This window comes from Myiozetetes cayanensis, unplaced genomic scaffold, assembly GCF_022539395.1.
Source record: "Myiozetetes cayanensis isolate MyiCay16 unplaced genomic scaffold, myiCay2020 scf4, whole genome shotgun sequence".
Taxonomy (NCBI): Eukaryota; Metazoa; Chordata; class Aves; order Passeriformes; family Tyrannidae; genus Myiozetetes; species Myiozetetes cayanensis.
Window position 1 is genome coordinate 56,292,449 of NW_026087631.1, and position 27,251 is coordinate 56,319,699.

At 34.4% G+C, this 27,251-nt stretch overlaps 1 protein-coding gene across 46 annotated transcripts in view; it reads right to left on the reverse strand.

Moving 5' to 3' along the window:
* Window positions 1-27,251, reverse strand: part of PTPRD (protein tyrosine phosphatase receptor type D) — a 1,147,190-nt gene that overhangs the window by 19,326 nt on the left and 1,100,613 nt on the right. For all 46 annotated transcript variants that reach the window (XM_050328659.1, XM_050328661.1, XM_050328660.1 and 43 more), the window contains 2 exons: window positions 16,563-16,682; window positions 15,846-16,000 (listed from right to left, as the gene is read on the reverse strand). In XM_050328659.1, the coding sequence (XP_050184616.1) occupies window positions 15,846-16,000; window positions 16,563-16,682 (275 nt within the window). The remainder of the gene's footprint in view (window positions 1-15,845; window positions 16,001-16,562; window positions 16,683-27,251) is intronic.

A 27,251-nucleotide genomic window follows, 5' to 3' on the forward strand; every position in this document is an offset into this window, starting at 1 on the left:
CGTTTGCTAAGATGAGAATATTTAAGAACATCACAAACTGTAATTTTTTGAAAAAAAAATGGAAAGAAACAAAAATAACTACAACTCGGCTTCTAGATGACAATTATATAAACCCCAAAACTTTTCATATATTTTCCTGAGCTATTAAATCTCTTAAGTCCATCCTGAAATTGATAAGCAAGGTTAAACAATTAAGAATCTTTGCCAGTTACCAGCTAACTGCATTTACTTACAACTAAATCAGAAAGAAGTACAGAGCGGAAAGATATTTTATCTCACAAGAGGTTAGTCTTCTCAGATTGTCTATTTGCATATAGTTAATCATGTATTCCTACCACCAGTGAGTCTTCCAAGAAGCAGATTCCCTTAAAACAGCTGAGGACTTTTGCTAAGACCAAATCCATCAATGTCAACCTTCTTACCTGCCACTCTGACAAGTATTAATCAATATTCTGTGTTTAAGAAAACTTACTAATCAATGACAATCATCAATGGGAGTTGTAGAGAAGGAAAATAACAAAGAGAAACAAAATGATGGTTATCCTAAACAGTAGTTAATTTACTTGTATAATTAAAGCTCTGCATTCCAGGAAAACTTAATGACATTAACATTGCTAATAATCAGGAAGAAAACCTCAAAAAACTATTGCACTATTGCTTTGGGGTTTTTTCTTACAATGATAATGAAATCAACACAAGTAACATATGTCTGTATGTCAGATTGGTTAATATCAAGTTTTTATCATGTTATCATTTTTATCATTTTAACATTCAGTTTTTATCAGCCTAACAAGTGCTGGCCAAGTGAGAAATATTAAGGTATGACGATGCAGACTTTCTCAGTAATCTTGAATATGGTTCTTTTTCCTATCATGTATTAATGAACTGCTGTTAAGGAACCATCCAGAACCACCCAGAACTGGATGTTCCATTTTTCAGATGAAACATTAAAAAATTCACTCATACCTGCAGACCCCAACTGCAAAAGTCCACCCAGTAAAAGGCTTGCACTTTCAGCTGGAAAAGGCAATTTTCAGTTCTTTTCGTGTCTTGTATTATCATTTATATATTTATTTTTCCAATGAGCAAATTCAAACAGGAATACTTATTAACATAGGCTAGCACAGAAGATATTTTCTAGTTTACAGGTCTATGCAGAGTTTGTAAAGGTCATGACACCAGACTCAAACACATTACTATGCAGTAATTTCATGATAAGGATAGAGGGGCCTGACACCCTACATTTATTAAGGCATTTGGCTTCACTGGGCTCATGACACACTTGTCTCTGGATCATTTTATCCAGCAAGATATTTTACTATTTTAAGGCGTTCAGGACATTCCACTTCTGTCTGTTATAAATGAGCCGTGTGTCTACCAGACTACCCTTTCCACATAAAAACGGAATCAATGACATGAAGATTTCAACTTTTCCTCTTTAAAACACGCCTTCCCAATACCTTTTAACTCTAAATTACAATAGCTTATTATATAAAAGCAGGAAACACTGGTATTTTTATCCCCTGTTTCTCCTTCTATTGCATAGACTTCTTAATATAGCCTGATATACTGCTGGGAAGCCATGCAGTTTGAATTCTCACTAATAAATCACTGAAATATGACAAAAAAAAAATCCCTGTGAACTGTCTGCTAACCATGATAATTCAGCTAATAAGAATCATCTCACAAATTAATTCTACCTTTGTTATTGACTTTCTTGCCCTTTTGGTTTGCCTCTTCTGGTGTTACTGTCAAACTTAGAACTTCAAAAAAATAACCTGTTATTTCAGCTAGTGAAAGGTACTGTTATGTTTGTAAGCTGAAAGACTAAGGAATATATTAAATAGGCATGCCTACTAGGAAACAGTTATTGCTTAAAATATTGTCACTTACATTATTGTAACATTTGTTTTCAATTTCTAAAAACATGACTGACTCAGTCCCATGAGCTGAAACATGCTTAATGTCCTGTGATGCAATACAGCTACAATTCACAAAAAGAAAAATGAAGAGGCATACAGGGGCCATTCTGCATTAAAATCACTGTATGGATGTGTTAACGGTTGGCTTTTGTGATTAATTTGTAGCAGTTTAAATGATGACCCTTTACTGATATTTCAGTGGTTTGGCAAAGGAAGGCAGTGTAATTACCAGTATTCACAGATCATTTAATTGGAAGCAAAGACAGTAAAATGTGGACCAAAAATCATGTAGGACATTACTGACTCATATCAGGGGAAAATTTTATTGAATATTACTGTTTCAGATTGAATGAAGCTTGCATTTTTGAACTGAAAGTACCTAAAATTGCTTGTGATATGGGAAATATATAAAAAGCCTGGATTTTATTATGGAACTTCATATGATTAACTAGATTCCGACCCCACAGAAATTCTGTAGTAGTTCCTACAAGAGCAATATTTAGATTATTTTCCCCTTTTTCTGTTAAGAAATTAGAACAGAATTGAAAATTACCCCTCTGACCAGGAAGCAGCAAAAAAAGCCCCTTATGAAGCCACTGAATATCCTTTTGAAAAGATAAATCTGACTGAAATTATGACCATAAAGACCTTTGCAAGAGATAAATTTAAATTTCGCTTTAAAATAGACACTGGACTGCTTCAAGAATTCTGGTACTGGCTTATAAGAGACCTTTGAGAAACGATCTGCAAGTGCACAGTGACTTTTTTTTCTTCTCACTGTGGTTATGGTCAGATGCCAGCCAACAAGGATGGTATACAGAACCTTCTTAGATGTAATGCTTTGCCAAACAGAAGACTTTACCCATGTTTTCTTTATCCCTATGCTATGCATGGAGATAACCACATTTGTCACTGTCACATACAAAACTTTTGAAAACGAACATGGAAAACCAGAATGAAACAATCAGGAAACAGGAAAATATTTCACCACAAGCTGATAAAGCTCAGTCTAGAACTCACCCTAGTTTTCTTAGGTAGTGGGAAAAACATGGTTGGGTCAAGTCAAAAGTCAGCCTTAGATCTTTCTTCCTTTACTGAGCTTTATGATGATTTTTCCTTACAGTCTGTACATTCTCAGAATTCTAATATTACCACAAATTCTTCAAATACAACTGCCCCAGATTTAAGCCTAATTTTTTGTAATATGCATTTGCAATAACATAATAATATTCAGGAAGTAAATTTGTTCTTCCTTTAATCCTGAGTTCAGCCCTGGAGAGATCAAGTACAAGAAGCTGTTTTATGAGATTGTATTATGAACACAAACAAACAAACTCTCAAATATTAAAACACAGAGAATCAAAAGTCCCAGAAATTTAACAAATCCATTGTACAGAGAATAATTGTTTGTTAAAATGTTAAAATAACTGAAAAAGGTGAATTTTCCATGCAGGCTAAAAACATTGCATTATTAATGTTCAACAAATCAAAAAGTTTTTTTAAGACACCCTTCTAATAATGACATTCCATTATAGCACTTCAAAAACTCTCACCGGACATAAATTAACATTACATGGAAGAGGTGAAAGGAAATGACTATTCATCTTTTAATTGCAACAGAAGATATAGTGTTGTGAAACAGAATGATAAGAATTTAAAACAAACAGGAAGTAGTTTTTAAAGTAGTACATAATTAAATTATGAAACATTGTTACAGAATACCACCTATGCCAAAAAGAAATTCACAGAGGAAAAGATCAACTAAGAATCCTTAATTACCCAACAAGTTACAGACACAACATCCCTTGCAAAAATCCTTTTATTAGGCTCTGCTGGGATTTGGATAGGCATTCTAATAAAGTGCCTATCCAAAAGAACATTCTAGACATGTCCTGGGAGAGAAACTGAAATGTGTTGTCTAAATTTGGTCTCATGGTCCCACATACTTAGTAGAAGCAAGAATAAGCATTCCATTTACCAGTTGCTAATCAGATCATCTAGAACTCTTCTTTTGAATCACTTCTTCTTTTAGAATCACACTTCTGCCTTTGGGTACCTGACACCTTTAGGAATACCACTATTTTTGATTTTCTTTCTTGATTTTGCTTTTTCTTTCTTAAAGGAGAAAGATTAACATAGACTACTTCTACCTGCTTCTTTCCTGAAATCATCTTAATTCTTCAGTTACTCAGACATATAAAGAAAAGAAATTAAAATAAACTGTATTCCCCTGTACTGTTTTATCTGAGCACATGGATTTACTGTGATTTTTTATTTCAAATTAATTCAGTTCTCAGATACCATCCTTAATTTCCTACTTCTCTAAATACAATCTTATATATTCAGTGTACTGCATTCTGTATTTAGCATCAAAGAGTAACTATCTTAAATATAATTTATCTGTGATATTTGTTGAGTTTCAGTGTGTATTTTACATTCTTTGTGCTGTACAATGCATTCACAATGAATTCTTGTCATTGTGTATTTCACTAAAGAAAGAAAGATCTAGCATTTACTGAAATAGAGTTTAGTGAAATAAAGTTTTTTAAAAAAGAAAGTATTTTAAGGTTAATTTAAAAAAATAAATCTGTGACTTGTTACCTTTAATTAAAGACAGATCTATGCATGAACAGCTGTAAACACAGAAAATTATACTTCTGGGTAATTTAGGAGAGGAAGTACACAAAGATGCTATTGTCAATAAATAAAAGTGAACACTAGAGCACAGCAGCGAAGTCAATGAACAGAAATTACACTAACAACTATTCATTGCTTTCTTTGTAGTTCAACCTGTTTTGCATTCTTTCATATTTTTGAATATTTCTGTACTCTGATTATATTCTCATGCAGAAGAGCTATTAGCCTATCAGTGAGAGTAACAGAAGGTGAACTGATGCCATCTGAAAATGAATTAAAGAATGTGGGAAGAAATGTGTTTGGCAGTGCTGGATAACTGGAAGACCTTGAAAGTACTTGCTGACCACTAAGCTGATTCCAAGTTTCAGAGTTCTCTGGAACCATCCCTGATTCTAGGTGTTTGTGTAACTATTGTGGTCAATAATTGTTTCTTTTCTTAACACTATCTGCCTTCAAGATTTTTTCTGTTCGCATTTTAGATTGACAGAACAGTGATGAGATCCCAGATTGTCATCCAGACACAGTGTTTCATTTGGTTAAGTACAAACGAAAAAGAAGACCAGGATTCCTCAGTCCACACTGGCTTTTTTTTTTTTTTTTTTTTTTTTCAGTACCAGTCACAATTCAAAGCCCTAAATGAACCTGTCTACAAATCCTTTTTTATTGTTTTCCCAACTGCCCCCTCCCCTCCCCTTCCCCTACTTTGAAAACTTGGAAATAACCAGAAATTAGTCCTCAAGCTTGAAAATGATATGACTTCAGTAGAGGTCTACTGTTTTGGACCTCCATCTCAGAATATCTCTCCCTTTTCAAGAGAGAATGGATATATCTAAAAGATACATTCAGAGGATAAGACAAATGTGACAAATGTGATGTTGCCACCTCTAGATCTGGTTTAAACTGAAATGGCTGCAATATGGTATTAATGCATTCAGTTGTTATACAGTAGAAAATAGAGAAGAAAAAACCAGAGGCTTTTCTGATGAGCACATATGAAGGATAGCACTGCTTTTTTAGACCAACTGGTGAAAAGAATAAATACCCTCTTTAATATCTCTGACAATACTCCTCTGACAGCTGAAGTGCTTGGTCACTGGTACTCATTACAATGTTTCTTAACCTCTGCAGTCTTTATACCAACATGAATTCTCTGTAACTTAGTAGAAAATCAGGTTGTGAGAGGTTAATACCACTAAGCATTTCACATTTCCTAATCACTACTTGTCATTTATAGGTTAGACACTAATCTCTTTCTTTTTTTTCCCCAGGATTATGAGCAAAAATCATGGACAAGTTATAATGAAAATAATGGGAGTTCTGGTGTAAAAGTTTCAAAGTAGCTGTAAAATGAGCTTGGATAATATTATGATTTTGTCTAAACATTAAAAACTATTTTTAAAATTCAGGTGACAAGAAAAATAGGCATCACAATGCAGGATTCACTTGGAATAGCAGTCACTGACAAAATCTGATAATAAGTGATGAGACTCTGAAGTAAGTCTATAAAAGTACGAAAAATGAAGAAAGATTAATATTCAGGGCAGAATACTGACTGGAAAGCCTCCATGAAATGCAACAGAACTATTTTTAAAGCTGCATTTTACTTCTAGAGACACGGGGAGAGGATTTAAAGAGACTTTTATGCTGATTACTTTGATAAAAATACAGCCTGTTCAAAGTTAGCCAAACATGCTGGGTAGCCAAGTTGATGCAATGCATTCCAGTATACACTGTGTCTATGGATATTCCAGAATTTAATGTAGGTACAGCTGGGAAATCTCAGATATACCCCTTTCCAGAACTCAGCTATTGAGTTATAAAAATATTTTCACATTTCCTGCAGATGGTTGGATTCTTTTCTTCACTCATAATTTTAATACAGAATTCATTACAGACAGCTGCTGGCTCTGATAGAACCTAATTGCTCTTTTACTAGACTCAGCTGCAAGCAGTCAGATTTCCTTTCCCTTTGTAGAATATAATATATATAAACATGGGCGGGGAGAAAAATAACCAATTAACTAAATACATGTGGATAAAATGACTCACTAAGAGTGCTGATCAAATAACGTATCAAACTACAGCTTAGGTCAAAGGAAATTACAGGCCTTGTAGGACATGATAATATATATATATATATGGAAATAATTATCAGCACCAACATATTTGTAATTTGAGATAACACATGGAAAAGGCATTGCCTTTGTTAAAAAAATCTTACAGAAAATTATTACATTTTAATAAGGGGCAGGTTATTTTACTGAGTGAAAAGTCATCAGCAGGCCTGCTCAACCGGAAGCCATTTGTTGGCCAAATCGAAGTCAGGCCTCAGAATGTCCACTGGGCAACTTAGCAAGAAAATGTGGTATAATTATGGAATTATTTTTGCTGCCTTACCTAATAAAAAAACCTTGGGGAATAGTTACTGTTATTCAGGCTACCAAAAAGGGTATGTCTCAAAGGAGGGACCAGAGGGAGCCAGTAAAAAGATTAGGGATGTGAGGATTCCCTTCCACCTCCTTCCACATGACAAGTATTGAAATGGGTTAGAATACTTTGCTGTCCCAGTTTGCTATGTTGGATGAACACAAAGGAAAGCTGTAGATACGTAAAACATGAAAGAGCATTAAATCATACATTTTTTTCTCCTTTTATCCAAAGACATTTAGTGAAATGATGGGACATATGTCTAAAATAAAAGTAAATAGAATCTTCTAAGGTAATGTGTGAAACTACTTAGACAAGAAAAAAGGTCAAAGATAATAAATACAGCCTGGTTTTATTATTTAAAATATACGTATAGTCATGAATATGAACAAAAAAGTATGCACCAGTTTTTCTAGGTAGTTAAAGAAATAAAGGGGAAAAGAATTGAAATCCTCATGAAGTGAGGCTCAATTAGTCCCTAACTCTTTGCTACTAGAAGGAAACTTTACTGAAATATTGTTGACATCATTGGAGTTTTGTATTTTTATCTGAAATTTCTGACATTTGCCATTGTCAGAGACAGGATAGTGGCATAGACAGACCACTGATTCTATCTGGTAATAGCATTCCCTATGTTCCTTTACAGATTTCTGACTGCTACCAGAGACAAATCTTACCCTATGCAGTCACAGCAGCTTTTTAGGATTTCAAAAGATAATCCAGCCCTAAATCATACCAGTGGGGGGTATAATCCCCTGAACCAAAGGCTAAGTGTTGACCAAAGATGGCTTTATACACATATGGATGATTTAATCAAAGAGATCACAAGTTTATCATTTGAACCTGCATGAAGAAATACTGCTATTATCTGTTGTATGTTTTTGAATTTTAATAATGGTTCCAGTTATACTTTGTGTTTTAATGCTCATAAACAATGGAATCACATAGTGTACATACAGCTTCAGTTCAGGTTTTAGGAAAGGCTTGTTTGCTGTGCAGAACTATTTTCTAACTGAAGACAAAACTTGAAAACGGTTCAGCATAAGTTTGCTTTATATTTGACATCTTATGGAGGATTTCTAGACAATATAGCATAGTATTTTCCTGTCTCTAACAAAAAATCCCCAACCAAAACCATCAAAAACCAAAAAAACCTGTCAAGGTATCCTAATTTTAAAGGACTCTCCACGCTGCTGCATTAACTGCAGTATGGTAACTATTGTCATGTTCATACTTACAGTTTTTCATATGTAATTACCTAAATTTAAGAAAACAAACTAGAGACTTAAGCTAATAAAACCCAGAGTGCTGTTAAGTTAAAAAGGTATGAGTTGAGAAAGGTAACAGGCATCTTTGTAATCGAGATGATCTTAACTAAGGACACTAAAATCTGAAGCAGTGAAAAAAAAAAAATGCAGCACTACCCATCACTGGCTCTATTAGCACAGAGATGATGGGACTCTGCTTTTTGTCTGCATAATTGCATGAACATAGCCCAGTAATTAAGTGAGAGCTCTTGCGTGTCCAGCATAAAACAACCAACGTCTTCAACTGTGAAGCTTCTGAAATCTAAATTTTCACAATCTTGAAAGCTTTTATGGTAAGAATATGAAGGCAAGACCCAATTCCTATTCATCTGTAATGCCACACACTACACAGTTATCAAGTAGTGTCTTGCTATGCTGATTTCTTCACCTAGCCTTTATGAACTTCTTTCTCTTTTTCCAGTAGATTCTACAATTCCAAAAACTAAATGAAGACAGAGAAAGCATGCAAAAATTTCTAAATCAAGAGAATGCAGTTCCACTTTCTTAAACAAAGATCAAGCTCCCAAGGTATCAAACTCTGCATACCTTATTCTCTATAAGGCACATGTTGAAACAAAGTAACTTCTAAGAATAAAGTTATGCATAGAAATGAAAAGAGTCCCAGTCAGTTACTCTGACTGCATGGTCAGAGTAACATAGACAATTAATATATATGGAATATATATTAATATATAGGTGGACATTTACTCATTACTATATTTTTATACTAACAGGAACTAAATATCCTAAGCAGGATCACCATTTTTTAAGATGAGATTCCAACAACGGCTTTATTCCTCTTTGCTTTTTATTAGTGAACAATAACTTCAAAAAAAAAAAAGTATTAATGAGATATACAGTGACCTACAGCTAAGAGCTGGTGAGGAAATAGTGTTATGGTGTTTTTGTATACGGATGATACTGAGTACAGTTTAATATATAGTAGCAACCCAACAACTTCTGGATAAGGCATGTGAGTAAAGCAGAGAAAGTTTGGATTATTTTTGATATTAAAATACTTGTCAGACTAAAATGCTTGCACTATCCTGTACTCTCTCAAGATTTCAGCTATTCAAGGAAGTTAAGAAAGGTCATGAGTTGCCCTCAGGATAGAGAAAGGCAAGGGATGAGGAAGATTTTAGTATTTTTCAATCTTATTTGAGAGATTTCTGAATACGAAATGGGAAGCTTTTTCCCCTCACTGTGAAAAAGGATAGGCAGTCATCTGCAATCTACTCACTGCAAGGATTAGAAAATGAGCACTTCTAAGGCCTATGGCAAAAGCAGTAGGGAGGTTCAAATGATACAGAGATGAAGTAAAACAATTCACTGGAAAATCACTGCCTTTGATATTTTTTTTTTTCTTAAATGTTATCTTTAAGAATAATCTTAAACATTGAACAAAAATTAGGTAAGTATTCTACTTTAAGAAACAGAGTATCATATTGTGTTCTGTTATTTTTTGAAAATTACCTTGTTTTTCACTGTGCTAACTGGTTATGTTAATACAGTCAAATACAGATTAAATTAAAACAATCAAATTCCTCCAAACATCCAAGTTTTTCTGTTTGCAATAGCAGCATTAACAGTACCTGGCAAAACTTCACAAAATGTCTTAAAGATATGCCCCTTGGTGCTGGTATTAAAAAGAAAGATTCAAACATATGGGATTGCACTAACATGTTAAGCTTTTAGGTAGTGTTACTGAAGCAGCTACTAAAGTTTATGTGATGTTTTGAAAACACAGTGGCATAAAACTCCAAACACCCTCTGGTGCTGTTTCATTGTGATCTGATTAGCACCTGTTTGCCTGCACTAATCCAACTTCAAACAAAAACGTGTGCTTTCCCTGCTATCATTAGACGCACATTACAGTCTCACCAATGCAGAATCCTAGGGGTTTAGCCTGCATTTTTTCATTAAAGAAACAATTTTTTCTAGATCAGCTCTGCAAACTAGGGCAAGTCATGAAGAGTCACCAGCAGGACTGAAGCATTACTCATCTTCTGTCCAGAGGGACTGAAAAGGTAGTCCTAAAATATAACAGTCTGTAAATGAAGAAAGCATCTAAATGCATCAAGTATTTCAACTACCACAGAAAAATCTTCAGACAACTTACTCTACATAAGCCAAGTCAAGATCTGAACACATTGTGTAAAGTACCTACAAACAGCATGGGATTGCTAAATTTCATTTGTGGTGGGGTTTTTTTCCCCGCCCCCTTTTTTTTTTTCCCCATGCAGCTTTACCTTTATTTATCTACTTTTCTCTACCAAATCTCTCATTGAAAATAAGGACCACAGAACATGGCCTTTTTTTTTTTTACAAAGGCATTTCTAAATTTAACTTTACCTTGACTCGGTCTTCACTGAACAATCTTTCCTGGTAGTCATAGAAAGAAAACTGTATATTATTTCCTGGGTAAAGGGTGCAATGGCATCTATGTTACTACAACTACACCTTTTTCATGGAGGTAGTCTTTACAAAATATATGATTATATACATAAGAATTCTGAATTTAGATTATGCCTTGATGTTTCCTTCAGTGTTCCATAACTCCTTCAGCAATGATCTGTTTTCTCCTCAAAAACAATGTACCATTAAATATATTTTAGATACCTTTTCCACTTAAAAACCTGCCAACTTTTCTGCACAAGTATTCTGTCTTTGGCTGGGGTAGAATTAATTCTCTTCACAGAGTTCTTGCCTCTGTTTCAGCTCATGGTGTGGCCCAAGGAAGCTAAGGGTGTGTGGGAGGTCGGGAGGAGACACAGCTGGGACAGGTGACCCAAACGGACTAAAAAGGGATATTCCATACTATATGACATCATGCCCAGGATATAAAGCTGGGGGGAAGAAGAAAGAAAGGAGGACCTTTGGAGTGATGGTGTTTGTCTTCCCAAAAAACCATTACATGTGGTGGGGCCCTGCTCTCGTGGGGAGGGCTGAACAGCTGCATGTGGGAATGAATTCCTTGTTTTGCTTTGCTTATGTGCGCATTTTTGCTTTCCCTATTAAGAGGGTTTTATCTCAGCCATGAGTTCTCCAGATTTTTCCCCTTCTGATTCTCTCCTTGATCCTGCTGGTGGGGGAGTGAGCTAGTGGCTGTGTGGGTCTTGATTGCTGGCTGGGGTTAAACCATGGCAACAAGAGCTTTGACTGGTTGAATGTAGTTACAAAATTCTCAAGATGTTTTTGACTTCCCTATGAGATTCGAATTTAATATTGTATAGGCAACTTATACGAATTCAATATTGTACAGGCAACTTAGATATCTAAGGTAGATGTCTAAGTGACATGCAAAGATGTCTGTTGCATGTATATTAGTAATAAATAATTACCAATGTTTTTTGTAATTCTGATCTTATAATTCTGTATTTTTCTTTGCTTTCATCACACAAAATTTATAATAAAGAATTCTATTTCCATTTGTGAGACACACATTTATCAGAACTTCGAATGGTAATACTTACATTCTCAGTTAATTTCACCAGTTGGAACTAGGCATGATTTTTCTTGTCACTGTTAAGTGAATAGACTGCATTCAAATATTTACAGGGTGGGTTCTTCTGTTATCAACTGTTTTCAGCTCAGACTTTTTCCAGCTAAGCAAACTGTAATTTATTATTAAATAAATCCTTCACACACTCAACAACCATTGCCCAGGACAAGATATTAAACCAGCTTACCATCCACTGACACTTTGATACAAACTGGTCTGGGGCCACGCTCATGAACCAAGTCCAAAATACAGTCTCCAACTACTATACATTCTCTATAGAATATATAGCTTTACCCAAAACCCAGGAAGCAAACCAGAAAAAATCTCTGCGTTCCCTAACATGAAATGGACTGAAAGACAACTGCTGAACAGTACTAGGGCAGATGAGTAGAACACAGTAAGGAAAAGCTTGGGCTAACCTTTCACTTACAATAACTACTTATAAATACAGGGTTACTTGTAAGGATCAAAATACAGATAGCTGGCTCTTCTCTTTATTCCTCACCCAGGCAGGGTGAGGAATAACTTCTCCCTGTACTTAGCTGCCCACCAGCTTTTATTTTCAGTTTTCTATTGTTTAAAATTTGCAGAAAAATGTTACCACAGATTTTTCATACTTACTCTTTACTTTTACCAATCTCATTTTGAAAAGCAAGCCTCATTGTGTTTCTACTTCTACAAGACCTGGTTATTATCACAATTTCCTGAGCTCTGAGAGTTTGTTAGGTACCGGTTGAAACACAAAAGAAGGTATTAGTGATGTCTCAGATGGCTTACACTCGTCACTATGAATCCTGTGTTCCTGCTAGGAACTAAAATCAGATTACTCCTTCAGTGAGATATCTTGGAATAGACTGCCTGCCATAGGCAAAGGATATGGTCCTGTATTATATTGTTTGGCTCTAGTTGGTAAAGTTTTAAATAATTTTTAAATCTGGATGATGCAATGGGGAAATTTAATGAAAAGGGACTTTGAGACTCCTGAACACAAGATGGGAGGCAGTGACAGACAAGATACAGAAAGACCAAAGATGAGAGGAAAATTTAAAAAGGCTGCAGAGGCAGACTAGAGGCCAGCAAAGGAAGAAATGAAAAGCAAGAAATTCGTCAAGGACAGATAAAATTTCTCATTGGAAAATGGTGACTAATAGAGGGCAGTAAAAAGAGGTGCATGACAAAAATTGGTAGGAGAATGCTACCATTGGAATGATGATCTTACTTCAGAGAATGTACTAAGAAAGGTAGGAACATATTTCATATTGAAATGGTTCAACAATATGATATGAACAATGAAATGAGTTTGAGAAAACAGTGAAACTGAAGGATAAAACTGAATATAACTAGAGGGGTTCAGAGAACAAAGATCAGTACAGACATTGGAGAGAAAAAAAAAATGAAAAAAAAGGTGAAAGGATTGACAATAAGAGGCAAAGGAAAGTGAACAACTGAGAAAAGGGGAAAAAAACCCAGAAAGCAGATTTCAAGAAAAAAATTGGCAACATGTAAAACTTGCTTACTTTTTCTGTTTCAACAGAACATTATTCTTTTATGAGCTTGAAATTAACTGTTTATGCATGTCTAGTACTTTAATTTCAAACCAAATGGGAAGGATTTTATTGTTGCTATATTAAAGACATATCTTCTAGCCCAAAAATATTGTGGGCTCTATTGTTGTTCCCCTTTTGACTTTTTAAACCAGTGTAATAAACATAGAATCATATGATCATCATCTATGAACACGAATTGTAAGGGACCCACAAGGATCACTGAAGTCCAACTCCTGGCCCTGCACAGGACAGCCCCAAGAAAATAATGTTGAATTCAAAATGATAAGGCAATACAAATCTCAGAATATAATGTTGCTACAATAGGCCTGAAAAGTGATATTCATGTTAACATTACTACTGTGAGAAATACACTTTAGTAACTTATTCTTGTTAGTCTATCAGCTAGATAGTCTTTATGTTAAATCAGTGAGTTAAGCATTCACAAACTTTGACCTATCCACCACACTTGCTGCTGAATGTCCAGCCATATAAAATTTTTAATTACAGAGACATGAATTTTTAAATTTGCTAGGAACTTCGTTTCATTAATTCTGCTTATACACAAACTGTTAGCAGTAGAATTTAAAAAGCCTGCTAAAATAGTAGGATATGTGAAAGTCTGCTTCCTAGACGTTAGGTTGTATGAAGTGATTGAAATGTTAGAGTCTCAAGCAACTATACATACGGCAAAAGGCTTATGTACAGCACATTATGCATATTGTAAAGTAGCAATAAATAAATTAATAGGGATTTGGGAAAAAAGGTCCCTCAAGAGAAATCAAATGATACTACCTAAACTGAGCACCACTTTCAAGGAAATCTGCATGCATAACCAATGACAAAGAAAAAATAATGGCCTTGTATTTCATCAGTATCACTGAATGGTAATAAGCATTGCACTTTATTTCATCTTATCCAGTGATTAGCTGTATGACTCTTAAGAACTACTTTAATTTGCCTATTTTTGTATTGAGAGAATTCAGGCAGTTACACTAACTTAACAGCCTTCCCAGAGCGGGATGATTAATTTTTTCTATTAAGTTTGGTTTTGATTTAGAGCGTAGCATCTTCACAGCTAAGGACCTTTGCAGTTATGTTATATATGGATCAGGCTAATGAAATTATAGCTGAGGCAACCTATAATAATCAAAATGTTTTAAGATCCTATAAATTCAGGTACAAAGAGATTTGGCTCCATTCAGAAAATACTCAGAAAACTTTAAAAATATATTTGTATTATTATTTATATTTTTTCCACATTCCTAATCCTGGTGTTTCAATAAACATTAAATATTTGTCTTCCATGTTCTATTATATCTTCCAAACAGTCTGTGCCTTTCAATATTGAATTCTGCTTATTTTGTTTCTCTGCTGACTTTATTTTCCTGTCTCATTTACAGGAAGGAGCCTCTTTCAAGCACTTTAAAAGTGTTCAAATTACCAGATTCTATGCCTGATTTACCAATATTTAAGAAGTCAGAACTAGAGGTGGTGGTATGCTGTAATCCTTGTAATTACCTCAAGTTTTGGATGACAAAAGCAAGACTGGTTTTCAACTATGTGGAGCATTTGTAACTTCATGAAAAGGGTGTAGTACCTCTCAGCCCTACTAACTAAAGGTATTCCAAAATGAAGGTCACAAAAATCAGTGATCTTAGAAATTTTCTTTGAACAGGGCTACACAGCAAGCTATGCAAGATTTGGCAACATAGCCCTGGAATGACTGGAACCCATCTTACAGTTTACTTCTATCAGAATTGGTATCTATGTTCTGAGGATGTTCTTATCAACATAATTTTAAAGCTGTCTAAAAATCTGCTCTTGTGAAACATTTCCGAAGAATCCACATCTCTTCCTCTTAATTTTTCTTACACTAAAAACATTAGGAGTAGCTGTTGTTTTTCTCTTGAGAGTTTATTAATTCAAACCCTATGAAGCCTGAAGAGCATTCCTATTCTGCAAGAAAAGCATGGAGAACTCATTTCCCTGGAACTGAGCTCAGCATGTTCCCAGGTACATCCTTTGCAGTTTCAGCTCCTCAAAGTACTAAACTGAGGATTTAAGCTTCAATGCAAATTTGGGCTCCTACCTATTTTCAATAAAAGTTTCCATTTATCTTTTTTAATTCTCACGTTCATTACTTTCACACACAATATAATTTCAAAAGCTCAAAACACACTTTCTCCAATACTCAGGTTCTTAAGCCAGCACTATGTTGGCCCTGCTCTGAATGCCGTAAATACATTTGTATTCTTCCTTCAGCCATTCTCCCTAGAGATCTTTAGATGTTTTAAAATTAAATTAATCTCGCATAGACCAAATAAAATTCTTCTAGCCTATCCAAGTTGGCAGTGCCATACTGAGGTCCTCAATTTGCAATGCAACCATCTTTTTCTTTGACAGACTTGGAAGTGTCTTTGAAACAAAATATTATTTTCATTTGCAACAAAACAGAAAGCAGTAATTTTGACATAAGATACTTTGAAAAAACTTCTAGGCTTACCTGCAATGTACAACCATAGGTCCAGCATCAGGTGGGTTGCAAGTCTTGACTCGTCTCAGGAAAGCTAAGAACGGTGTTGGGTGTTCTGGGACACCATGATCAGGCCAGGCAGTAAACTGGAATTGCCTCACTTCCCTTTTCTCACTTGAACCATTCTATGAAATTTAAAAGTTTCATGACAAAACTGCCGCTTCAGATGATACTGGCACTTTTCAATGAAACAACTGCAGAAGCATATATACCAGTAAAAAATATTTACACCACATTTGGAGCCAAAGAGAAGCAGAACTCAGGCTACAGAGGAAAATCCAAATTACAGGGTTCAAACAATGAAGCTTTAACTATACTGCAGTTGTGCATCACAGGTGCCAGAGCTTTAGTTAATATTCTAGTTAGTATTAAATGGTTTTTCATGGTGAGAGCTCTGTATTAACTTACAAAACTCAATGCTATAAGGAAAACACATTACGTAGAAGAAGTATCATTGTTTAGCACTGTTAGTAGGAAACAAGAGAGAAAAGTGGAAGGAGGGGAAGGGGAAAAAGGGAGTGAGGAAATAAGGGAAAAAGGCAGGCAGGGAAGGCATGAAAGCAAAAGGAAGGAGGAGGGTAGGATGGCAGGAGGAAGAAAGTGATAGGAAGGAAGGAAGGAAGACAGGAAGGGGAGGTAAAAAATTGCTAAGCTTCCAATTTAAAAGTATATACTAAGTATATATACCTTGTAAAGTGCAAATGTACGAACACAGTATGTTGCCAATTCAACAGTGTCTAAAAGGGTCACTTGGATTAGTCCATAGGTTTCTGTGCCTCTGCTTGGCCAGTATTGATCGCACTTCACCTGTAGTGAAAAATATGTAATCGTTTAATGCATTTAATAATGATATTCATTATATAGCTGACTGTATGTCATCACAGGTTTTAAAAGTATTTGGAGTTAGAATGGTCAACAACTGCTAAGGATCCAACACAAGAAATTTATTTTATCATCCTTAAGAACTGCTCTTCCGGTGGTAGCTCTTACAATGGTTTCCTTCCATAGCGGGTATTTGGAAATTCAGTGAGACAAGATAATTGAGAAATACTAATAAGCCCAGACACACCAAAGAAAAAAAACAATTTATAGTATCTTCAAATATGACTTATATCTTCAGTAACTTGCCTTTCATAGTTCAGAATATTAATCCCCTTAAGGTAAATGGATTTTTTTTTTAATATTTGCCATATTTTACATTAGTTTGCAAACATATAAGCTATTCCTTGGATCTTAATATTTAGTATGTATAGAAATATCTCACTACAAACCTGAATTTTTTTGAGAAACAATTTCAGTACACTAATAAATGTGTATATTTTTATATATATATATACTATATAAATAGTACACTATTAAGTGTGTTGTGAGAAAATAAAATTTCCTTCTCAGATCGGTGTTATGAAGGATATACAAAAACTTTGTTCACAGGCATTTAAAAAGTACGGTTTGGTGGAGAGTTCATCCATAAAATTTTAAAAGACACAGGACATTTAATTCAGAGAAATCTTCATTTCAAAACATTATAGTTTAGATTATTAACAAAATTAAATAATTCTGTATAAGATGATACATAAGAGAACCGTATGTTTATCATCATTGTTAATGCTCAATAATCCATTTCAGTAAAAAATGGTATTTATGATGAAAGCTATTATGAAAACCGAAATGCTGAGCCCCTAAACAAATCAGAAAATGTAGTAAAAAGTAGTACGGGGATCATATAATTGCAAATATTTTTCTTTCAGTGGCTGATAGGTGAAACTGGGACAGTCATTCTCTGTTCTACTTATAACAATACATTCTAATCAATTAGCCTTGCATACAGTACAGAAAAGAAGTTTAAACTGAGTCCAGCAATAACACATTGCTTTTGTTTAGTAAATGCCTTCACTAGTCACTCTAAGCCAGGCTCACACCAAATTAAATAAGAACACCCAAAATGTAAGAAACAATAGAAAAGCAGAATATTGCACAGTATTTCCAATTTAAAAAAAACCCCTGCATTATCACGAGAGAAACTGATTATTTCCCCAAAATCGAAAATTAAGATATGCATCTTTGAAACCCATGTATTCTCCAGGTTTTTCATTCTGCAGTATACTCATTGCAAAAGACTCAGCATGCTTTCAAACTCCCCAGTCCCAAAATAGCTTTTGCTCACAGATCATTTTATTTTGAGGCTCATAGGTCACAGATCACTAAAGGTCACAACTCAAGGTCTGAGAATGAATAATCTAAAGAGGAGAAAAAATTCTGGCCACTGAAGCAGGTGATGAGAATTCATTAGTAGCAAAAAAACCTTGAAACAATTTTTTACAAGAAATTATAGCTTAATTCATAGATAAGGAATTGGAACAAAGTAACTAAAGATGTTTATTGATACTGCGGTATTAAAAAATGAGATTAATAGTGCAAAAAATTCTCTTATTAAGAGGATTTAAGTAATTACTTCCTTGTATAATTTATTGAAGTATTGCAAATATTTCATGAATATTAATGATTTGCAAAATTCCTAATACTAAAGGAAGGCACTGTGGTCTTTGCAAATCAAACAGGAAAGTATAATTTGAATTGAGACATTTCAATATTGTTATAGTCAATCTAGTTTCACTTTAATACAAAAACAGTGTAACATGTCTATATTGGTTACCTGTATTTTAAACAAAGTAATATTTTCATTTATTATTTATTAATTCCATAAAATAAATGTTTCATGGAAAATGTTAATATATAATAACCACGGTTTGTAAACTTAGAAATTACAGGCTTAGTGTAAACTTCTGACCAAACCTTTTTTTGTTTGAATGTTTTATTTTTTTAATTAATAACAATGGTAGAACACTTTTAATTTAAACAAGGAATAAATGTCTGGTTATGCCTTTGCATGCCTAAATATGAACTCATCTTCTTTAAGCTGCAGTTCTCACATAAAAATTGTATGCTCATAGAAGCAGTGCCAGGTTCCAGAAAGCATTCCTGAAAAATTAACCAGTTTCTAGTTTGCTAACAACAAAAATTAATCTGTTGAAAAGGACAGAAAATACTTGTTTTATTTGGCATAGTTATCTAATGTTAAGCATATATTGAGACTTAAAAGCCTGTAGAAAATTGTTCCTTCTCAGTTAGGCTGGGAGAAATTAAATGTGCCTACTCCTTTTGGTGCAGATTTTGTTTGGTGGGTTTTTTTTTGTTTTTAATGTGTTAGTTTATTTAACATAAACTTCAATAATGGTATAATTTTTCTAAAACACTTTCTGTAATACTTAGCTGATGCAGAGGACTGCTGCTGGAAGCAGACATTAGGTATTCAATCAGAAATATGGTTTGTAGACCAGTGTACATATTATTTGAAATGGGGAAACTGATGAAAACAACTTTTTTAAAAAGAAAATCTGATTTCAGATTCACATGTATTTGACTTTCTGGAAGAGCACATGAAGCATAAGTTGATTGAACTGCATCTTTTATTCCTTTTGGCTATTGATTTTTTTCAGCACGAGAGATCTTCAGAAATGTGTCCCTAAGTGTCTCCTACACACTTTTGCTATGTGATCATAAACCTTACATTCCCAATACTGCTAACAACTTAGTCCAATTTATCTTTGTGAGAGATCAGAACAATGTTTTCTGTTGGGCTTCACTGGGAGCACAGAGCCAAATAATACAGGTTAATTGGTAAGATACTACTTTCTGAGAAAGAGTTTTTATTAAATATTTTATCTTAAGATCCCAGTCTTCAGTACTTAAAGTGGGAGAGGTTACATATTATATTTTTTTCTTCTGAAAAAGATTCTCAATCCCCTTGAGTCATCTAAAATTTAACACTAAATGTCAAAAAGTCAATTTTGAAATTATTTGCCAAATGTGTTTTTGGCTTACATCTTTCGTCTGCATTTAATTTCTCTGTGGTAAGGGCAATTTCTTCCTCAGTTGTGTACATTGTTTGTAAAAAAAAAAAAATGTGGTAAGGTATGGTGACAATAACACAAGTCCTCCCCAGAAATACAGTTACAGTGTTTATTTATTTTCATAGTTATTTTGTAATATACCTTCCATATTCTTCACCTTTCTTTTATATATGTAGCTCCCAGTTCCAAGAGGTGCTCTTTTTCCTAGCAGATATATTTACCTGCACCCAGTGAGAGTTTTTCTGTGCCTCCAACTGTACATGAGAATGGCTGTCATTAGTAATTATATATAGTTCTCTTGCCTGCCACTAAAACGGCAAGAGGAATGAAACAGACACATGAATGTGTAATAACTCACTGGTGATTTAAGAATGTTTTTTATAGAGAAATTGAATTACAAGTAATGACAAGCACATTACTACTTTCACTATATTATGATTATAGGTTGCACACTCCCAAAACTACAATATCTGAGATCAGAGTAGCTCTTCAAAGACTACTAAACATATTAACATGTGTTTTAAAATCCATAGTAGTAGACATAATTAGAATATAGAACTAACAATCACCACATTCTCTTAACCTGCTCCTCAAACATACACATATTTTCTTTCTCTACATTTATTCCCCTCAGACCATCTAAATCCTTGCTCTTCATGGAAGTACAAGCATTCACTGAAAGCAAAGCTGTAAGAAAATGTAAATGCTTCATTTTCCATTAAAACTTAGAAGCTTGAGACCTTTTCAGACTTGAGGGGTTTAAGTAGCTACAGCATTCCTAAGAACATTCACGGATATTCACACTTCAACAAGTCACAGACACTAGAGAACGTGCTGCTATGCATCAACAGAGCTGAAGGAAGTGTATTTCCATATGAACATATGAATACAAAGATTCCTGACATTCAAAGGTAGAGAAATAATTTTTCAGTATAAAGTTCCATCATTCAGGCTGAAAAGCCCCTTCAGGTCACTTTTAACACACAAACCAGCTCTTACAGACCATCTGAGATAATAAGGACAAAACACAGAACAGGAAAGAGACAGCAAACTAGTAACAGGCAGATTCAAATAGCACATTTCTTGCTGTAAGAACAGTATATGAACTATGCCTAATTTAGAATACGAAATAACAGTAGTATGTAACGAACTTTCTGCTCTGATTTTCTTACTACTAATAATACTTTTGCAGACAAAATTTTCGATAATATTTTGAGATGATTTTCCTTCAAAAATAAATGGTGTTCTCTACATTGTATCTCTAATGGTGTTGAATGTATCTCTACAATGGTATTGAATGATAATAATAATTATGCAATAAAAAAGGTAGTGCCAGTTGCTGGTCATGGAAACTGCCTCAGATATTTCAGGTAATATTTTGTCTCAAAAACTGGTATTACTGCAAAACCATTTTCTGTTTTGCAACAATGCTTTGCCACCTAAAGATTAGGCTGATTTGAGTCTAAGGATCATAGACACTGACAACAGTATATGAGACTATAATGCAAAGTCACTCATTGACTTCAGTATAAATCTAAAAGACAGATTAAAATATAAACTCCTAGTCACAAATAAGGCAGAAAAGAAAATGTTTTAAAGTTTTAGATTTTGGTCTTAATTACAGTAGCCTCAGAAAAAAAGTTCCAAACAGGATCTGGAGGCAATACAAATGAACTGCAGACTAATAATTTAGTTCTCTACTAAGTCTTCCAATCCACCCTCTTACACCCTCACTTTCTGAAATTTGTGATATGATTAGTAGGCTAACAGTTAATACTGAAAGATAATTGATAATTAAAGAGATTACCCCCAGACTGTTCTCATTCCAATTCTTATGAAAAAGTGTGGTTAGGGTATTAAAACAAAAGGAAACAGATATTGAAAGGAATCTTGGGCATATTTAAAAGTGTTCTCTATTTCATTTTTCATTTTCTTTGATACAAGCAAAGAACAGTTCAAAACTGTATTGCCGGTATTACTGTAAGATGCCCTTTTTGAGCTCTTCCTAAAAGCAGAGAAGGCAGGGTCTTAATGAATTCATTTTGAAGGATGAGTCTGTCAAACAGTTATGGTCAGCAAGATTTTACAAAAAGGTCTTGAAAAGGTTTATATGAATGGACTGACTGTTATACGTCTTACCTCAAGCACAAAACAAATGAACTAAGCAAATAAAGTCAAATTACAGAACTAGAATATAGATTTGACTAAACCACTTGCCTAGGGGAAAATGGTATTTTCTTAGAAAACTATCAGTTTAGCCTAACAGATAAGAGAAACCACTTCATTTACAAACACAGAGTAATAACACAAAAAACTGTTTGCCTTTAAAAATACTTTTGGCAAGTATTGCTATACCATTTCAGATGTGTAAACTGGTGTAAACTGTTCTTGAAAGCTTACAGTGGAATTGACTGCACAAAATATCCTATGCAGTTTGCTTCATTCATGACATTATATTTTGGAAGTTCTTTAAGAGTTCAACACAAAACACCTTTTCTGCAAAGTTTATTTTTTCCTCCTAAAGCCCCACAGGAAGGGAAAATGGTTGATTGCCATGAAATTTTTTTAACAGCCTTTCATATGCTGGAAGACTACTACGTTTTCCTTCTCTCTAATCTATAAGAAAACAATCAAAATCTTTCTGACTTTCCCAATAAATCAATTTTCCAATTTTTGATCATTATTGTTCTCTTCTGGATTCTCTGTAATTTAAAAAAAAATTTTCACATGGGCCATTCATTCTGTAAGTCCTCAACTCCAAATGTATATAAGCTGAAATAACTAGACTTTCAGCCTATGCAATGGTGTTATAGCAATTCTTTCACACAAAATTAACCCTGCCTATAGTATGGTATTTCCATAGCCAGGAAGTCTGAGCTGGAACTGAGGCACCTTGTCACAGTACTTCCACTTGAAATGTGCTTAGAAAAAGAAACTTCTAAGCTTTATTGGATTAGATTATTACATGAATTAAGCACCTATGACTGACTGCATTTCAGTGAGAGTTGAGCATGTCCCTGCCCTTATGCCTCTGAGAATCCTTCCATAATAAACAATAATATGGTTGAGTTTTACAATTCTGACACAGCAGCTGGGGACTCAACCTTGTATAATGGTGTAGGAATTCTTGGACTGTGGCACTGGCATTTGTTACAGTGAAAAAAAATACAGTAAAAACCTATGAATTGTTATTTTATTTTTGTAAATCTGGTGAATACATGGTGTATTTGACTTTGGGTTTTTGTTTTCTTTTTTTTCTTTGCCAATTCTCTCATTCATTCTTTGTCTGACTCATATCTCAACATGCTGAGAGCACTAAAGAAGTAAAATAAAATTCTCACAGCAAATTATTGGAACAGAAGTCATTGGTTTGCCATTAAAATTAGGGAATGAACAATGACAAAAATGCACAATTAATTTCTCTTTAGTAAAACAACACAATTCAGTATGAAAAAATGCCATCTGCAACATGTCCTATCTGCTAATATGTGTATTGGCTGATATGTTAACTTAGCAATTACCAGATAAAGAAATGAATATTTTTTCCAGTTGTTGCAGGGTATAGCTAAAATTCCTATTTCTGTTTTCCTATGTTTAAATACATATTTTGACATTTTTTTAAAAAAACCCAGCACGTTTTCACACACCTGTGTTGCCCAATATGAGATGCCAGTAAAGTTTTTCTGCATAAATCAATTACATTTTGTCTAAATACAGTAGAATACAGGTGCACTTGGGAGTATGTTGATATATTCTGCAATGAATTGTTAAGTGCACCAATTCATAACTTTTCTACTCATGAGTGAAGATGTCTTACTGGCACTTATATTCAATGCAGCATTTTGCCAAGTAATAGCTCCAGTATTACCCATCAAAACATACTTAGAAGGAAAGATCTGAAATTTGCTGCTAAGACTCTGCACAACAAATGTAAAACCACCTTCATCAAAACCACATAAAACTCTACTGCACAGACTGTATGTGTCTGAAAGATCTACATGCATTTCACAGAGACAAGAAACCTACATTCTTAGTTTTCTTATTACTTACTGTTGTGTCTATTCTATTGCTTTGTCTTAGCTATGAAGTCAAGTACATTAGATATCAGTGTCTACTCTGCCATCAACAAATGGATTCATGAAAAATGTTAGCAAGTTGTGAATTTGCATTCATGTAGAAGAATTTAGGTTTCTTTCCACACTTGCCTTTAAATTGTCCTTGCCTATATCAAGACTTAGAAATCTTTGGTGGCCAGAAGTTTGTTTCAAAGCTACTGCCAAGGTACAATATGCTTTCCACTATACTTATGCAGCTTGTTGGGGATTTTGCACTAGTCGTCGGGGTTTTGTACTACTTGCTGGGTTTTTGTACTACTTGAATCCAAATAAAGCTTTCCTGATTTAACTTAGCATGTACCCCTAAAAAAAACCCCAACCAAACTCACAAAACAAAACAAATCCTTATTTTACTCCATCTTCAAGACATGCATATGCTTGACATTTCTACCATCACCCAATCCCTATTTTTCTTATACATGAATAGTCTATAAATCTTTAAAAAATTAGTTGAAATACTCGGATTCTTCTGATTTGGGGAGACTCAGAACTGTTGCTTGGAACAACAGAAGTTCCTATTTAACATTTCAGAAACAGCAGATAAAGTCCATCTGCTTTTTCTCATCACAGTGCCAGCTCTCCTGACTTCCTCAGGTATCAGTGACCAGTTGAGAGAAGCTAATATAGAAAATACTGTAATGAAGTTAAGGAGAGAGTTAAGTTTTTTCTGTCAGTTCCCAGACAACATAGCAAGTGTATTCAAAATACTGAATTATAAAGCAAAGAAGGCAAGGATTGAATTCACTTTCAAGTGGACAATCTAAAACAGTATCCTACCCTGAAGAAGGAGACATGATTAAATGTTTCCTGTTGGAGGCAATATTATCTTCTGCTATAAAGAGAGATTCCTCATCTGATCACTCATATAATTCACTAAAGTACATGAGTCCTTAAAACATTCAATTAAGAGGATCTAAAAAAATTCTAATCTGCACTGCTGGGGGCAGAGGGAAAGACAGAGAAGTGGGGATGAGAGCACATTAAAGCTTTACATGCTTTACATATTTCCTTAGTGTAACATACAACTGCTTTTCTTAATATCTTGCAACCTTTGATATTGTTCTTTTATTTCAATAAGATTAAACTTATATATGTGACAAATATGCTACCAACCCTGTTCCATGCACTGCCAGCATGTATAATCCTTTATGATAAAAATTATATTCAGGGTAGATGTATGATGGGACTGACTTTCTCTCTCTAGTCTGGTTTAGGTCAAGTGAAATTCAGGTGATGACATTTAATATGAAACCAACTAAGTGTGAAAGGTTATAAGTGAAAGATCCTCTTTTTTCCTGCAGCTTTCTTATAGGAAAACAAATTAATAATGAATTTACTGTAACATCTTCATTTGATCTACTCAGCTGTAAAATATGAACATTCTCAAAGCTGGAGTAATTCAGACACTTAAGACATGCTAACAAACCAAATTAATTTCTGCAGATGCAATTAAAATCCTCATCTTTATCTATGCAGTCCAGGTTAAAAAGGCTGATACCAGGCTGCAGGACTACAAATGAAAAAAAGTGAGCTAAACAGAAATTACGACATGGAGATGGAAAGCTGGAAGTCCCAGAGAGAAATGATCTTGCCTTGCAGCAGGAATAATGATTAGGCTGCCAAGACAAAAAAGCAATCAAAATGGAATCAAAGGAAAAAGAGAAACAAAATTAGCAAAGATCTTCATCTCTAATAACATATAACACTGTTTGTATTTCATGTTTGAAATCTCAATTGGTTTTCTGCTATAAAAATATGATACCCAAAAATGATAGCGCAAGAAAAAATAACAAAGAAATGTTGTCATCCTATTCTTTTCCAACACAGACGTTCCCACTGCCTCTTCACAGCATCAATAATGTTAATTACATGTAGCTACTGTATTAGGAGAAGAGGTAAGCAGTACCCACAGAGCTGCAGAATCCGAGATTGGAGCTGAGTTATGTACTGGATAGCTGTAATGCTCTGCACTCAGTGCAACAAACTCAACCTATGAACACAGAATGAGCTAAATTTTGCACAAAAATTACGTAAACATAAGCACTGAATACACAAGCAATCCACTGACTAGATTGTCTGGTTTCTCTCTTCACTTAGGGAATGTATTGCTTCTGAATGCTAATCACTTTTGGAGGTGATTACTATTCTGATCAGAGTTTTTTTAGGGTGCAGTTAGCAAAGACTAGAGTTAGCTTAAAACTCTGCTAGGCTATTATTGGAGAGAATGCAAAGAATTTCGTTTAGTTACATTAAAATATCTTTCAAGACAGTGGTTGTCTGTGGCCTGCAGTATTAAGATAAACTCCCAAGTACTTAAGTATACCTTCTGCAATGGGCTGCTTATTAGGATCAGATTTTTTCTTCACACTGATGCTATTTAACAGCAACTTTAAAGAAGTAATTAGTGAAGAAATGGGCAAAACTTCCTTTGCTCATTTCCAAACAACAGACAGTTCCCAGACTAGACAAGACCTGTAGACTCAAGATAAAATTAAAAATTCTGTTAAAAGTACCCACTGTTATATACTAATTGCCATCAAGTATGTACAGGCAGTGGTGTTAATGTAGGTTGAAGTTATATGTGGAAAATGATTCTATAATTAGAATGCTATACATTGCTTGAACTGCAAAAAACCCACTCTATTTTTAGAAGTGGTGTAAAGGGTAAAAGAACAAATATATATGTGCTTTGATAAGCCTCCAGAAAGGAATAACTGCTACCAAGAGGTTCAAGTTATGTAATCATTGCAATGAAATGTATCCAGCCATATGCAAAAGACATCAATGCCAACACAGTACAGCATTAGGCTTTATGGTGTACTCTGCCTTGTTCTAAGCTTACAAATGCAAAAACATCTTCATTTTGAAATGGAGCTCATCCATGAATTACTGAAATACCAACTATTATCCAGTTACCTCTGTAAGATACTCTTTACTGATTCAAAACCTTTCTGGATGATAAATCTCCTCATCCTTAATCTCTTTCTTTCTGAACTGTTCTTGATCGTCTGTATTTATGGCATTTTTTAACATGTTGCACAGTGCCTTAAATACGTTAGCTTTTTGTACCTTCCACCAGAAAGCAGCCTGCTTTCCACTTGCAGCTCCTTACCCCTTCACACAAGTTTCTAGGACAGTGTACCTTAGAACGCCTATAGCTGCATTTTTCCTGTGACATTCTTGTTTGTTATTCATCTCCTGGACTGACTTGCAAACCCTGGTACTGTTGTTACGGTAGGTTCCCAAAGGAACTGATTACCACTGATATTAGAATCACCCCCTCTTTCTCCCCCTTTATGATTTCTACGTTTGGCTGAAGCTTCTCGTTTACGCTATAGGACTCAATAATG